The sequence below is a fragment of the Carcharodon carcharias genome, chromosome 9, assembly GCF_017639515.1.
Source record: "Carcharodon carcharias isolate sCarCar2 chromosome 9, sCarCar2.pri, whole genome shotgun sequence".
Classification (NCBI taxonomy): Eukaryota; Metazoa; Chordata; class Chondrichthyes; order Lamniformes; family Lamnidae; genus Carcharodon; species Carcharodon carcharias.
The window spans coordinates 16430024-16447380 of NC_054475.1; the positions used below are offsets into that span (position 1 = coordinate 16430024).

The 17357-nt window shown below is 43.9% G+C and overlaps 1 protein-coding gene across 1 annotated transcript; it reads left to right on the plus strand.

The window, feature by feature from the left end:
• Positions 1-2748: 2748 nt before the first annotated feature.
• amigo1 (adhesion molecule with Ig-like domain 1) lies at positions 2749-4161 on the plus strand. The gene has a single exon (XM_041196178.1). It carries the CDS (start codon positions 2749-2751, stop codon positions 4159-4161), a length of 1413 nt encoding a protein of 470 aa, XP_041052112.1.
• The last annotated feature ends 13196 nt before the right edge of the window (positions 4162-17357 follow it).

Genomic DNA, 17357 nt, shown 5'->3' on the forward strand with positions numbered 1-17357 from the left:
AGGACTTCCTACTCTAGGGAAGGGAATCTGCTGACCTACATGTGGTTCACTCTTAAAAACTGCCCCCTGAACAAGGGCAATTAGGGATGTGGGCTGGCCAGCATTGCCCACATCCAATGAACAAATATTTTTAAAAATTGCTGAAGTTGGCAAGGCTGGTATTTAAGCCCTAGCTGCCCTGAGGATGTAGGAGTTGAGCCATCTTCTTGAATCAATGCAGTCTGCATGTTGAAGGTGTTATTACTGATTAGATACATTTCAGTGTTTCTCAAGCTGGAGTCTACGAGCCCCCAGGAGAAAGTGCTGACCAAGCAGGGCCTGCCTTAACAAGTGGGAACTCCTGGAACATATTAGGTTAGATGCAGGCTTAATACAGAGTAAAGTTTCCTCTACACTGTCCCCATCAAACATTCCCAGGGCAAGTACAGCACGAGGTTAGATACAGAGTAAAGCTCCGTCTACACTGTCCCCATCAAACATTCCCAGGACAGGTACAGCACGGGGTTAGATACATAGTAAAGCTTCCTCTACACCGTCCCCATCAAACACTCCCAGGGCAGGTCAAGCATGGGGTTAGATACAGAGTAAAGCTCCCTCTGCACTGTCCCCATCAAACACTCCCAGGACAGGTACAGCACAGGGTTAGATACAGAGTAAAGCTCCCTCTACACTGTCCCCATCAAACACTCCCAGGGCAGGTACAGCACAGGGTTAGATACAGAGTAAATCTCCTTCTACACTGTCCCCATCAAACACTCCCAGGGTAGGTACAGCACGGGGTTAGATACAGAGTAAAGCTCCCTCTATACTGTCCCCATCAAACACTCCCAGGACAGGTACAGCACAGGGTTAGACACAGAGTAAGTTGTTCAACATTTGCATCCAAGATTTTTCAGTGCATGCAACACCGACACTATTCTAGTGACTCGAGTGCAAAATCCAGACTAAGATTCTGGTACAGTACTGAGGGAGTGCTGCGTTGTTGGATGTGCCATCTTTTGAATGAGACGTTAAACTTCTCTCTCCCCACAGGCGAATGTAAAAGATGACACATTATCCCAGCAGAGAAGGGGGTCCCCCCCGATCTCTATTCCTCAGCCGACCCCTAACATGGATAATCTCGGCATTGATTTCATTGTTGCTTGTTGGCACTTATTGCAAATTGATTGCTACATTACAACAGTGACTGCATTTCGAAAATACTTCGTTGCCTGTGAAGCACCCTGGGACCTCCTGAGACGGTGAAAGGCGCTACAAAAATGCAAGTCAATCATTGTCTTTTCACTGCATATTTCAACTTTGGTTAAATGAGTGACAAATCGAATATGGCACTGGTAACAAGAGGCAGAATTGCATCATCAAAGCCTCTGGTGTTGCTGGGTTCTGTCACGGAGACTCTCACTGAAGGACAATGACTTAGGCATCATGACTCACTGAAATTGCAATGTTTCAATCGTAATTGAAACAGACAAGCAATGGAATATTTTAATATCAGTTATTAGCTAGCGAATTAGCTAGCGAAGGATAACGTGGGGCCTGCGTATAATTGAATCAAATCCAATTTTAATATCAAACTCCAATGAGATGACTTTTAATCTGCATTTTAAAAGTTGTTGCGTTTCTCTCGATCACATTCCGATATTGGACCCTTATCTTCAAGGGAGGGCGGGGGGGGGGCGGGGAACCTATTTTCAGTTAATCAGGTTGGGAAATCTGCAAAATTATTAAACATTAAAAAAATAGTATCGTTGAGATGGGGGGGGGGGAAGCCAAATAATCTTCAAAACGATTGTAGAATGTTTTGTCCAAGTGACACTGCAGAGATTGGGAATGTACTGCAGTAAAAAAAACTGTCACCCAATGGGTTAACCTGAGACACTACTCATTGGATGGTTGGCTTCGGCGCTTTGGCCAATGGGCTGGCGGAGCTGGCAAAGAGTTGTGGATGGATGCTCTTCTCCTCCAATAGGGAAAGAGCAAAGAGCAGAGAAATAAACAGTCTTGTCACTTGCAAAGAACTGGGTGCGCAGAGCGCTGAATGGCAAGGCTGGGGGATAGAGAGAGAGAGTGAGAGAGTGAGAGGAGGTCTGCAATCTCAACCTGGGATCGTCCTGTGCAACCCCAGCTGGCTCTCTCGCATCTTTTGCCGTCTTTCTGTGCTGTGTTGAGCCGGTGGGCGCGCTTTGAGATGTTGGAGGCATTGTGGCCGCCGCTGAAGCATTGAACGTTGATCCGCATTGAAGGAGGGTCTGAAAAGGGGTGATTAAGGCGAGCAGTCACACCGCCGCTTGTGAACACCCAGATGAAGCCCTGAAGAAGGTGCAAAGGGACTCACTGCTAATCCAGAAGATTTATTATTGTTACCAGTAAGTAAACCTTTCCATGTTTGACCCAGAATGAGAAGCGCAATGAGTTAAATGCCAGGAATGGTTGAAAATCCAACAGTGACTTTTGTTGGTAAATGCAGGGTCGTGGCACCATGCCCATTACCACTCGCTCTCTGCACTATGTTCAATTATTTATGGCTTCAAATACAAGCTCCCGGTGCCAGAAATGTTTCTCTGCAGCCAACCTCTCCCCCTTGTGTGGTATGAATCCTGGTCTAATCTGGTGCGCTCAATGACCACTTCCTAAAGCCTAACAATGTGGTTAAACTGCCTCTTGGAGTCCAGCCTTACCAGAGGATACCAGTGTGGAATTTCCTACCTGTCTGTTTTACTTCTAGTGACTCTGAGTAACCACTGTCACATGAGCGTGTCTGCTCTGAACTGCCACTCCGACTGCATCTGTGCCAGCAATATCGTCAGCTGCTCTAAAAGGGAACTGGTTAATATCCCTAACTCTCTCCCGGAATATACAGCAGTCCTGGACCTCAGCTACAACAGCCTGACTCGCTTGAGAGCTGAGTGGACCAAAGTTCGTTTGTTGAGACTCCACACTCTGCTCCTCAGCCACAATGGCTTGTTCTTCACATCTGAAGAAGCTTTCACTGAGGTACCACATTTGAAATACCTTGACCTGTCCTCCAACAAACTCAAAGTTTTGGAAGAGTTACACTTCAATGGGCTGGAAGAGCTGGAGGTGCTGCTGTTGTACAACAACCAGATCTCTCAGATCGACAGGACCGCCTTTGAAGGCTTGGACAGGCTGAAGAAGTTGTACCTGAGTCAGAATCTGATCACCCGCTTTCCACAGGAGTTGGTGATGGAAAATACCAGGCTGTCTGAACTGGAACTTTTGGATGTGTCAAATAACAAGATAAAGTCTCTGCCTGTTCAGGAACTCAACAATCTACCTGCCTACCTCAAAAACAGTCTTTACATACACAACAACCCCCTGATCTGTCATTGTAGCCTTTACCTCATGGTCACCCAATGGCACGCTCGGCAGTTCAATTCTGCAGTGGACTTCAGGAATGAGTTTAAATGTATCCTTCCCTTAAACCACAAGGTGTCCATCAAGCTCTTTGAGCTGCAAGAAGACTACATGAACTGCAGCACCATTGTTGATTCAGAGGTGGAGGCCTTCCTAGAAGGGACCTTGACCTTTCACTGCGACACCAGATTAAGGAACATGACGAAAGTGTGGGTGACCCCAGACAACGAGACCATACAGGCTGGCCACAGCAACCAAAGTCTCAGGATGTTTCCCAATGGCAGTCTGTGGCTCGGTAATCTGAGACTGGAAGATTCAGGGACTTACACTTGCCTGGCCACCAGCAGCCAATTCAATGAGACGATCCACGTGCAACTGAGGGTGCACAATTCCACAGTGAGTCCCACAAACGAATCACTGAACACAGCCTACACCACACTGGTTGGGTGCGTTGCCAGCGTGATTTTGGTTCTCATTTATTTGTACCTCACACCGTGTCACTGTCGGTGCAGCAGCAAAGCAGATAAGAAGAGCCAGCAGGACGAAAGCATTCACTCATCCATGCTAAGTGCCACCTCCACCCATGACATCTCCAGAGACAAAGCAGCCATGGATCGGCGAGTGGCCTTCATAGAGCCAACTAAGGACATGCAAGGGCAGAATGGGAAACTCAAGCCCAATGCTGTGGAAGAATTTGAGGATAAGAGACTCTTAACAGTGCCCAGAAAGAAATCTGACTGCGGCTCTGTGGGTTCAGTGTCCTCGGACTCTCCCATTGTCGTTTAACGCGGCACACTTTAGCCATGTTCTGTGTAATGCACACAGGCTGCTGGCAGACTGCAGGGTGAGGGCTGCCAATGCTTTGTATCTGAGCATGGGAATAATTAGCAGGCCCTGGGCTACCTTTAGAACTCTCAGTCCGGCCAAGACAATTTGCAGAATTGGCACAATGTGAGAATGCAAACGGCACAGGTCAGGCTGGGATCTTAACTGTCCGCAATATTTCATATTTATTTATTTTCTTAAATTTCTTCACACTCCTATCTGACTAACTGTGTAGGCTTTGCAGCTTTCCAAAATGCAACGGTGACCAACCTACATGCTGTAGCAGTGACTGGGCCTGAATCGACTGACTGTGATTGCTCGGGTAGGAAAATGCTTCTACCTGAGACCTGCAAATTCTAAAAAGGCTGGTGGCAAAATCCAAACCAAATGAAAGCCTGTACCTTGCCTCAGCAGGCTGCACCTCTGTGGGAAGGGTGAGTGAAAGAATGAAATGTAAGCCTAGAAATTTCTGCTGGTGAATTGGGGCCAACCAGCAAAGTTCTCCATTAATAGAACAGGCCTCGGAGGAGTCCCTAAACCAGTGTCTGGTGAATATGTTAAAGATTCAGCTGTTGATCTCACCAGCGGTGATTGTGAGACTCAGAGTGTCTGGGAAGATCCAGCCTGCATTTCGACTCCCTGTGTTGTTTGGTCAGTGATCACTACATAAGCACTGTCCTGTTGGAGGGCATGCCCGAATCTTCACACTGTGTAGTCACTGTTCTCTCTCTACTGATTCACCCTGCCTCAAAATGTCTCTTCCCCACAGACACAGCGAGAAGAAATGCACGAGAAAAAAGGATTTCATAGTGACACAATTCAAAAACAATATCCAGGACGTATTGGGGAAAAAAGGGAGAAATTCATGGACATCTGATAATGTTCAGCTGCACCTGTCTGTTGTATTGCTACTAATGTTGTCTCACTTTATGTATGTGCAGTTCATTTACTGTTATGGGTCATGATACTGGGCTTAGCATCTGCAGGGTGACAGTCAGTCAGGGCCCCGGCTCTCTTCCTGATGATCTGACCTGGGCTGAATTGGGTTTTACCATGACTAGCTTTCAGTGACTCACTCATGTTATAAAGAGTAAGGTAAGCTATTGGAGCGTAATGTTAATCAGCTAATCCTGTAGCCCAGCAAGAGTTAACAGCCTTTGGATAGGAGTGAGCAAAAGAGAACAGTGGAAATGAATGAAATAAACTCCTGAGGCTTGTCAGAGCTAGTAACTGAGGAAGAACAGCCATTTTATAAAGAAGAGAAAGAACTTGCATTTACGTAGCACCTTTCACAACCTTGAGATGCCCAAACGTGTTCACAGCCAACGAAGCATTTTTTTCAAAGTGCACTTGTTGTTAATGTAGGAAATGTGGGTCTCTGGTCTTGACATTGTTTCATGTCAAATATCCCTTGTCCCTGCATCGCTGTGTGTATTACCTTTTACATTGTTACTATAACTGTCCACTGTAAGCACTGCAGTACATGAATCATTGAAGACTCTCTGCAGCATGCAGTGAAGCAGAGTGCTAAGTGTCTTTCCTAATTTACCCCAGTGCATTGATCAACTTACTGCTTCGTCCAGTTCCCATTGTGGGGAGATGGGCATTATCTTCCTGAATGAAAATTGCATTAACTAAAAGTTCCAATGAATAATTAAAATCGAGAGTATAATGAGTCATAGAATTTTTAAGAACTTTAAAATAAAAATGTATATAACTAGAACCTCATTAGTCAGAACTTAAAAACAGGCTCTGCACATGGGTAATGCCCGGGCTGCACTGCATGCAGCTGCTGGTAGATGCAAATATTTACTTAAAAAATATAATCATTTATGTCTTCATGGTGTCTGCAATTACAGATAGTCTGTTTCAAAGCAACAGCAGGTCCACAGGATATAGACAATCACACGTAGAGAATGTTGATCATGTCTTGTACCTAGTTCCCTGTGATTTGCTTCAATGTCTTTGACTATTTTATGTAATGTCCTGGTTTGCAGTGAGGCAGAGAATGTGCTGATTGTTGTCGAGACGCAGAGAAACAAGTGGCTGGCAGGAAAGTATCCACTTGTTCCTGGGAGGGGATCGGGGTGGGGGGTGGAGAGGGCATGTGGTGCAGGAGATTTCTGATGCTAGACATGTCTGGCAGACACATCTTTATGCAGATTTACCAGAATAATACCTGGGTTCTAAGGGTTAAAATACAAGGAGAGATTGCACATTGGGGTTGTATTCCCTTGAAGTCAGAGGTTAAAGGGATGAATTGAAAAGTTTTTCAAAATAGTATGGGGAACAGTTAGGATAGATCGAGAGACATTATTTCTGCTGGCTGAGGAGATTATGGCTCAGGGGCATTGTCTAGAAATCGGAGTCAGACCTTTCAGGGGTGAAATTAGGAAACAATTCTACATACACAGGGTAGCAGAAGTTTGGAACTCTCTTTTGCAAAAGGCAATTGATGGACAGCTAATGCTAGATTGATTGTTAATTTTAAATCTGAGATTGATAAACTTCTGTTAACTAAAATTACTTTGACATGGAGCAAAGGTGGGTATATGGAGTTAGGTAGCAGATCAGCTGTGATCTCATTGAATGGCAGAACAGGCTCAAGGGACTGAATGGCCTCCTCCTGTTTCCACTTCCTATTTCAAACTGATCTACATGAGGTAGAGGCTTATGGTACACTGGGATTCTTTCAATGGGTGTTGCTTAGTCCATCCCCGTCCATAAAATTCAGGGTGAGTGAGTAATCATGTGTTGGGGTGCTCTGTTTGCACTGAAGGTGTTGCTGTGGTGCAGTGGATAGAGGATTAAAGCACAAACCTCCGGGTTGCTGAAGAGATGCTCAGTTCAGATGAAGTCATTCCCTGGCCCCAGGAGAATGTCCGTGATCTAGGCATAAGAGATCTGGTTGTTTGCTGTGTGTTTATATTCCGGGAGAAAAATAGAAACATTATTTTGTTATAGTTTTGCAAGCCAAACAGATACAGAATGTGCAGTAGGTCACGTAACTGTAGAAGAAAAATTCCTGTTGTAATGTAGGAAATGTGGCAGCTAATTTGTACCATAGCAACATCCTGGGGGTTACCATTGACCAGAAACTGAACTGGGCTAGTCATATAAATACTGTGGATACAAGAGCAGGTCAGAGGCAAGGAATCCTGCAGCAAGTAACTCACCTCCTGACTCCCCAAAGCCAGTCCACTAATTACAAGGCACAAGTCAGGAGTGAGATGGAATACTCTCTACTTGCCTGGATGAGTGCAGCTCCCACAACACTCAAGAAGTTTGACACCATCCAGGACAAAGCCGTCCGCTTGATTGGCATCCCTTCCGCAAACATTCACTCCCTCCACCACCGACGCACAGTAGCAGCAGTGTGTATCATCTACAAGATGCATTGCAGGAATTCACCAAGGTTCCTTAGGCAGCATCTTCCAAACCCATGACCACTACCATCTAGAAGGACAAAGGCAACAGATAGATGGGAACACCAGCAGCTGGAACTTCCCCTTCAAGTCTTGGAAATATATCACCATTCCTTCACCGTCTTTTGGGTTAAAATCCTGGAACTCCCTCCCTAACAGCACTGTGGGCGTACCTACACCACAGGGATTGCAGCGGTTCAAAAAGGCAGCTCATCACCACCTTCTCAAGGGCAATTAGGGATGGGCAATAAAAGCTGGCCCAGCTAGCGACACCCACATCCTGTAAATGATTAAAAAAACCTCCCACAATCAGCACTGTGATAAATGACCAGTTAATTTGCACTTTGTGATATTGGTGGAGGAATAAATATTGGCCCAGGACACTTGGGAGAACCCCCCTATTCTTCTTTGAAATAGTGTTGTGGGATCCTTTACATCTACATGAGTGGGTACATTTTGGTTTAATGCTGCATCCAAAAAATGGTGCCTCTGCCAGTGCAACACTCCCTCAGTACGCACGGGGAGTGTCGCACTGGATTATGGGCTCTGGCCTAATTCTGGGAAGCACCTGGAGAGACTTTCTAACTCTCCTTCAGCCTCTCATTGGCTGCAGTATAACCACGGCATCTGACAAATCCCAAAATGGACCACCCAGGAACTTTAAACTTAATCCATATCAGCGTAGATCCAGTTTTCCTGGTATTTGCACAGTGATCGGTGGAGTTCTGTTCAAATTTAAGCACACTGTACAGAGCTCTGCATCTTCCCAGCCCATGAACGATGCAGGACTGGCAGAATATCTGGAGTCCATCAACCCTCATCACTCTAAGTTGGCTCAGCAATCAAACCCATCAGTGTGTCCGCTTGTAAACTCAAAGATGTTTAAAAGATTCATGTAAAATATTGTTCTGTCACTAGCGTTGTTGAATGTGTCAGGCACAGAAAACATTGCTTGTCTTGCTGGTTTTTGTCTGTCTTGTAAGCAGCCTGAAAGAAACTGCTTGCTGCAACTGTGATCTACGTTCCATCTAATGTCACTCTTGAGTACATTGTATCATGATTTTAGTAAGAATTACCTTACTGGGTGGGTACAAACTCTTCCTGTGTGCACTGAATCTATACCATAATTCTCCCTAGCTCTCAGCATGTCCTCCAATAATGAGCTACACTAGTTATTATTCTCTTTCTCTCCCTTTCTCTGGACAAGGTAACAGATGCCCCCTGGTGGTGATAGCCTATTTGACTACAGAGGGCATCACAGCCAAGGCCATTGCTTTCTGCCACTGAGCACGTTTCAGTGAGTGTCATGGTTGAATGTGTAGCAGCTTTCGCTGGAGACTGAATTTGATCACAGATAATCCCCACTGAACCATCAACACTGTTCTCAAGGGTTTTTATTTTTGAATGACAATGTTTTTAATTTGTAAGTTGATGTGTTGTTAATTTGTGAACCCCTGGCTATTCCAGTGCTGATGAACAATTTCACCTGCAGATTTGTATGTAGAGCTGAATTAAAGGCACATGGAATGGAAGGAAAATGTTTCATTGAAGTTCTCTTGGGCTGAACTTCCCATCTCTCTCACAGACACACACACACACACACACACACACACACACAGAAACACAGAGAATCACACAGCTGCACACACAGAAACAGAGAATCACACACACACACACACAGAAACACAGAGAATCACACAGACACACACACAGAAACAGAGAATCACACACACAAACACACACAGAGAATCACACAGACACACACACAGAAACACAGAATCACACAGACACACACACAGAAACAGAGAATCACACACACAAACACACACACAGAAACACACAGACACACACACAGAAACACAGAGAATCACACAGACACACACACAGAAACAGAGAATCACACACACAAACACACACACAGAAACACAGAGAATCACACAGACACACACACAGAAACACAGAGAATCACACACACACACACACAGAAACACAGAGAATCACACAGCCGCACACACAGAAACAGAGAATCACACACACACACACACACACACACACAGAGAAACACAGAAAATCACACAGCTGCACACACAGAAACAGAGAATCACACACACACACGCACACACACACAGAAACACAGAGAATCACACAGACACACACACAGAAACACAGAGAATCACACCTGCACACACACACACACACAGAAACACAGAGAATCACACAGACACACACACAGAAACACAGAGAATCACACCTGCACACACACACACACACAGAAACACAGAGAATCACACAGACACACACACAGAAACACAGAGAATCACACAGCTGCACACACAGAAACAGAGAATCTCACACACAAACACACACACGCACAAACACACAGAAACAGAGAATCACACACACACATGCACACACACACAGAAACACAGAATCACACAGACACACACACAGAAACACAGAGAATCACACACACAAACACACACACAGAAACACAGAGAATCACACAGACACACACACAGAAACAGAGAATCACAGCCGCACACACAGAAACAGAGAATCACACACACACGCACACACACACAGAAACACAGAGAATCACACAGACGCACACACAGAAACACAGAGAATCACACCTGCACACACACACACACACACAGAAACACAGAGAATCACACAGACACACACACAAACAGAGAATCACACAGCTGCACACACAGAAACAGAGAATCACACACACAAACACACACACACACAGAAACACAGAATCACACAGACACACACACAGAAACACAGAGAATCACACAGCTGCACACACACACACACACACACACACACACAGAAACACAGAGAATCACACAGACACACACACAGAAACACAGAGAATCACACACACACGCACACAGAAACACAGAGAATCACACACACGCACACACACACAGAAACACAGAGAATCACACAGCTGCACACACAGAAACAGAGAATCTCACACACACACAGAAACAGAGAGAATCACACAGACACACACACAGAAACACAGAGAATCACACACACGCACACACAGTAACAGAGAATCACACACATACACACACACACGCACAAACACACAGAAACACAGAGAATCACACACACAAAAGCACACACACACACACACACACACACACAGAATCACACAGCTGCACACACAGAAACACAGAGAATCACACAGCCACACACACAGTAACAGAGAATCACACACACACACACACACGTACAAACACACCGAAACACAGAGAATCACACAGACACACACACAGAAACACCGAGAATCACACAGACACACACATACTTAATCTTTCAGTCTTCCTTAGACACAGGGGTGGTGCCAGAGGACTGGAGAACTGATTGTTACATGGTTGTTCAAAAAGGGTGCAAGGATACAGGGCAGTCAGCCTGAGCTCAGTGGTAGGGAAACTTCTGTAAACTACAGTATGGGATAAAATCAAAAATCACTTAGACAAGTGCAGGATAATTAAGGAAAACAGCATGGATTAATCAAGGGAAAATCATATTTAACTAATTTGCTGGAGTTTTTTGAGGAGGTAACAGAGAAGGTTGATAAAGGAAACACTGTTGATGTGATGTATATAGATTTTCAAAAGGCATTTGATACAGTGCCACACAACAGATTTGAGAGCAAAATTCTAGGTCATGGAATAAAAGAGAAAGTAGGCCCTTGGACAAGAAATTGACTGAGGGGAAGGAAACAGAGGGGTGATAAATGGTTGTTTTTCAGATTGGAAGAAGGTTTGTACTGGAGTTCCCCATGGGTCAGTATTGGAACTCTTGCTCTTTCTGATATATATTAATGACCTATACTGTGGTGTTCAGGGCATGATTTCAAAATTTACAGATGATACAAAGATTAGAAATGTTGTCAACTGTGATGGGGATAGTCTTGAACTTCAAAAGGACTTAGACATGTTGGTGGATTGGGCAGACAAGTGGCAGATGAAGTTCAATGTAAAGAAGTGTAAGGTGATTTGTTTTGGCAGGAAAGATATGGTGAGACAGTGTAAAATAAAGGAAGATCCTCTGAAGGTGGTGCAGGAACAGAGGAACCTCGATGTATACATACATGGGTCATTGAAGGTGGCAAGGCATGTTGAGAGAGCAGTTAATAAAGCATATAGTATTCTAGGTTTTATTAATAGGGGCATTGAGAACAAGAGTAAGGAGGTCATGTTGAACTTGTATAAGACACTAGTTAGGCCTCATCTGGAGTATTGTGTCTAGTTCTGTGTGCCATACTTGGGGAAGGATGTGAAGGCATTGGAGAGAGTACAGAGGATATTCACAAGATTGATTCCTGGGATGAAGAACTGTAGCTATGAAGATAGATTGGGACTGTTTTCCTCAGAGAAAAGAAGGCTGAGAGGAGACAAGATAGAGGTATTCAAGATCCTGAGGGTATGGACAGGGTAAATAGTCAGAAACTGTTCCCACTCAAAAGAACATCAAGAACTAGAGGGCACAGATTCAAAATAATTGACAAAGGGAGTAAATGTGATGTGAGGAAAATCTTTTTCACCCAGAGGGTGGTTGGAGTCTGGAACAAACTTCCTGAAAGGGTGGTGGAGGCAGGTTTGATTGAGCTATTCAAAAGGGAATTAGATTGCTACCTGAAAAGAAAGAATGTGCAAGGTTACAGGGATAAGGCAGGGGAGTGGGACTAGGTGGAATGCTCTTTCAGAGAGCCAATGCAGACTCGATGGGCCAAATGGCCTCCTTCTGCACTGTAAAGATACTGTGATAGTGATGTACACACATGCACACAAAAACACAGAGAATCGCACACACACACACACACACACACACACACAACCAAACACAGAGAATCACACAGATACACACACACAACCCACTCCCCCCCTTGGAATCAGACACAGAAACATACAGAGAAATACAGACACTCACAGATACATAGAGAGAAACACACACTATAGATATACCAAATCAGATAGATACACATGCAGTAAAACAAAGAAAGGCAGACACACACACACACACCCACCCAGACATAGACACACATATACAGACACTCACTGATTATCACACGTTTGAAACATACTTGATTTGGGAACTAAGAATTCAACACAACACTTTACTCCTCTTGAGTGTCTCACAAAATTCCTCCCTGTAGAAGCAGCTCGAGTCTTCAGCTGACATCCGAACAACAAATGCAGCTGTTAATGAAAGAACGTCACACAGGTCAAGAATAAGAACAAAGGCAAGGTCATTCGGCCCAGCTGCTCTGTACTGGTGTTAATGCTCCACATGAACCATGTGAGGGAAGGGAATACAAGGTTTGGCTGATAGAGTGAGATGAAGTAGTGTGGAAGGAGGCTTGTGCGGAGCATATACACCAGCACGGATTAGTTGGGCTGAATGACCTGTTTCTGTCTTGTAAATTCTAATCCTATACCTCATCTCCCCATCACCATACCCTCCTATTCCTTTCTGCCTCAGGTCCTTATCTAGCTTCCCCTTAAATGCATCAATACTGTTCACTTCAATCACTTCTTGTGGTATCGAGTTGCAAATTCTCACCACCCTCAGTAAAGAAGTTTCTCCTGAATTCTCTATTGGATTGATGCATTTGCATTTGACGAACGACATACAAGAAAGATTTAGTCCCGGATTTTTCAGGTTCCCTTATCGCTCATGTTTTTCCGTTCCTGTTTCCATTCCTCCCATCAAACGACCAGCAACAATTTCTGGAAAGCCTATTCTCTCCCGCTCCAAGTCTCTGATTTTGTGCGTTACAAACTGAATCACTGAAAAACACAATCGCAAGGGAAGTTGCTGAGTTGTACTTACACTGATCTGTGGGGCTTGAATCAATTTTGAGGTTGGAGTATTATCGTATTTGTGATTTTTACATGTTATTTGACAGCCTGGTCTGAAATTAAATCTGGTAGCGGGTACTAGCCCTGATTGTTTGATATACAGAATTTCATTGTGTAATTTTCTTTTTATGAAGATCTTTCCCGAAGCCTCTGGCCACTTGACATTAACCAACAACAAGACTGGGAACTTGACTGCCCAAGTTACTGATGTCTGAGCATTCAGATGAAGCAGAATGGATCTGAATTTCTATAGCAACTTTTTCACCACCTCAGGATGTTCCAAAGTACTTCACAGTCAATGATGTACTTTTTGAAGTGCAGTAACTGTTGTGATCTAAGAAACAGGGCAGCCAATTGCACACAGCAAACTCCCACCAACAGTACTGTGATAGTGACCAGATACTGTGATGTTTTTGTGATAAATATTGACCAGGGCACTGGGAATAACTCCCCTGCTCTTCTTCGAAAAAGTGCCATGGGACCTTTTATATCCACCTGAGAGGTGGATTTAATGCTGCAACAGTGCTGCACTCCCTCAGTACTGCATTGTGTCAGCCCAGATTTTATTTTTAACCCAGGAGTTGGACTTGAACCAATAATCTCTTAATTCAGAGTCAGGAGTGCTACCTACTGAGCTACAGCTGACAACAGATTAAAAATCAGAGTGTGGCTTTGTAAAGAGAGATGGAGGAATGGCTTCCGAATCCCAGCAGTCATTCAGAGGCTCGTCTTAAATAAAGATTCAACTTCCGTCAGCGTTGGTGAAGAAGGCAGAGTGCCGCATGGATTCTCCCTGCTCCCGTTCCTCTGTCACACCAGAAGCGATGGCTATATAACAAGGGATATCTGCTGCACTGCGGACCAATTTATCGCAGCGGGGGGCAGGGCAGAGAAAGTTCGGGGGCCCACAGCAACCCAGCAACATACTGTCCCTCTGAGAAACACACTTCAGTCTACCATCCCACCGCCCCCTCCTCCTCTGTCTCATTTTGGTGTTGACAGGTCCTGGTCCCAAAACACCACCTCCCTCCCCATCCATGTAAGTGGTTAATTAAGAGATCAACCAGCCCTCATGGGTGGGGTATGGTTATGAAATCTTAACTAAGAGACAAGATAACAGAAGATGGGGGAACTGGAATAGAATAGAACCCAATGAGACTCAGCATTGTCCTCCAATGCCTTCTGTTATTGACCTAAATATAAGAACTAAAACATTTCCGACAAGGTTGTCAGCCCTGCAAGGACATCACCCCTTCCCAAAATTGTAACCAATCCCCATCCAACACCACTCTCTCCCGCAACCACCACCCCCCCCCCCCCACACCCCCCACACACCACCCCCCCCCCCCTCCACCCCCCACACCAACCCCCAACTTTTGTGATTGGTCATCAACATCCTTGCAACGCACCAACTGGAAAGCAAAACACCCTTTGTCACCGGATTGGGATGATCCTTGACTGTCAGACAAGCAGCATTTTTCCCCTCAACTCTAATACTTTTAAACATAACGAACAAAATGTTCAAAGAAAATTAATAAGCTGATTTTTTTTTAATGCCACTATGGATTATTTTCTTGGAATTATTTGCAGCCGTTTCCTGGAGAGTAATCTTTAATTCCTAGAGGGATTAGGAACCCTAAGCCCACACAGAAATCACTCTGTTAATCACCAGGTTTTGACCATCTGGTTTATGTTTCAGGAATATCTGGATAACTTACTCAAAACCCAAAGTGTATGAGTGACAGCATCAACAGATATTCCAGCAAAGTTCCGACAGACTCCAAAATAAGACCTGGATAAAAGACACAGTACTAGTTAAATTTACACTGTATACATATTTATTATTCAGATAAATATTATTGTATAACATCTCACTTTTTATTTCTATATAGAGAGAAATATATAAAAATGTGTACAAATATTATAATAAAAGTCCAAAAAGTTACATTAAATTGAGTGATAAAATACTTAAACTTGTGTGTTTGTAATAGGAAAAAGTTTCTGTTACTCATAAAATCACTTCCAAATGTTAGAGAATGGAAGTTACAAAACTATTCCTGAAAATTCACAGCTTTGCAATTCTTTGTGGCAATTGTGAAATTTATAACTGCATCCACTCGATGGGCTGAATGGCCTCCTTCTTTGCCGTAATAACTCGATGACTCTATAAACATTACTGGCCATGTGTCACTGTGTTTGGGGGAATTGAACTCTTCATTTTCTTACCAAAAGTGGAGACAATATTTTTCTATCATGCCCGCTGACTTTAGCCAGCTGTTTCCTTGTTAGAAGATGTGGACCAAAGCAGGACGATCCCAGCGTTGGTCACCATTCTGTCCTGAGTGAGCGAGGGCAGCAGTGACAACTTATCTCAAACAGTTGAGAATGGAAGGTCCCAGATTCTACTCCTGATAGTCATCCAGTGAGGTTTTATGGAACATTGAGGGGTAGATGGGATCGGGATTAGCTGTGCTGCCCTCCAAGGCCAAGTAAGTAGTCTTGTAACTCTCAGTATCTGAGCTGAGACAAGGATAATTCCTCTTGTGTATTTTGACGAATTGAAAACTTACGGCCACTTATTCAAAATGAGGAGGTTATGAGTAAGAAAGATAGTTGGACAACTTCCTCACCGAAAGGGTGAGACTTAATAGGAAGGACATTGGAAATAGCGAGTTCAAATGAATTAAAAAGCCAATTAGATTTGTTTGTAGAGAGGAAGGGATTGGGAAACATAGGGTGAAGGGAAGGAGGAACAAGCAACAGAGTGATGGAGGGAGATCGAGGAGAGGTGGGCTTGCTCCTTTGAAATCAGACCGACTTGTCTGATCACAGAAGGAAGCCATTTAGCTTAGCGTGCCTGTGTGAGCTTTATGAAAGTGCCATCCAATTAGTTCCACTCCCCTGCCCATTCCCCACTGACCTAGAATTTTATCCCCTGCAGGTATACATCCAATTCCCTTTTTAAAGTTGTTATTGATTCTGCTTTCACTGCTCTATCAGGCAGCACATTCCAAATCGTAACAACTTCCTGCATTTAAAAAAATAACATTCTCCTCGTCTCCCCTATGGTTCTTTTGCCAATTATCTTAAATCTGTCTCCGCTAGTCACTGATTCATGTAACTAGAAACAGTTTCTCTCTACCTACTGCCTTTCAGAATTTAGAACACATTAAATTTCCCCTTAAACTTCTCTGCTCCAAGGGGATCAATCCCAGCTACTCCTGTCTCTCCTATTAATAATAAAATGTATATGCTTAAGAGACCTTTCCTTAGTAATTTTCATGACCTTATTTCAGTCTCCATTATTATGGTTTTTAATTAGCCTGAAATTAAAGGCACATTGGTGACCTGATTTGGAGGAGAGTTTCCTCTACAGCCCAACATGTCGTGGTATCTTTAATTAAACACATTCTCATTATACTAATACTGAGGTATTACTAAGTGATTGGTTCCAGCATGAATTACTCGCTGACAATGTGAGGGAATTTTGCAATCCAGGGGCTATTAATTCACATTAGTAAAGTATAAAATTTATCCAAATGTTATTATCACTTAATAAATTTGGTGTAATGTTCCTCCTTACTAGTGTCTCCAATGGAGGCCAAACATTCATCTATCTTCTTGGTCTGACCAATATCAAGTATTAGATGGTATTTTACATACTACAATAACCTATATGCCAACCTTGGCTTGGTGTGTAGGACTCTTGCCTCTGGAGTCAGCTAGCTGTGGGTTTAAGTCCTGCTCTGGAGACTTGAGTCTATAATCCCTAAGCTGACTCTCCCAATGCAACATAGAGGGAGTGCTGCAATGTCAGAGGTGCAACCTTTTGGTTGAGATGAAAAGA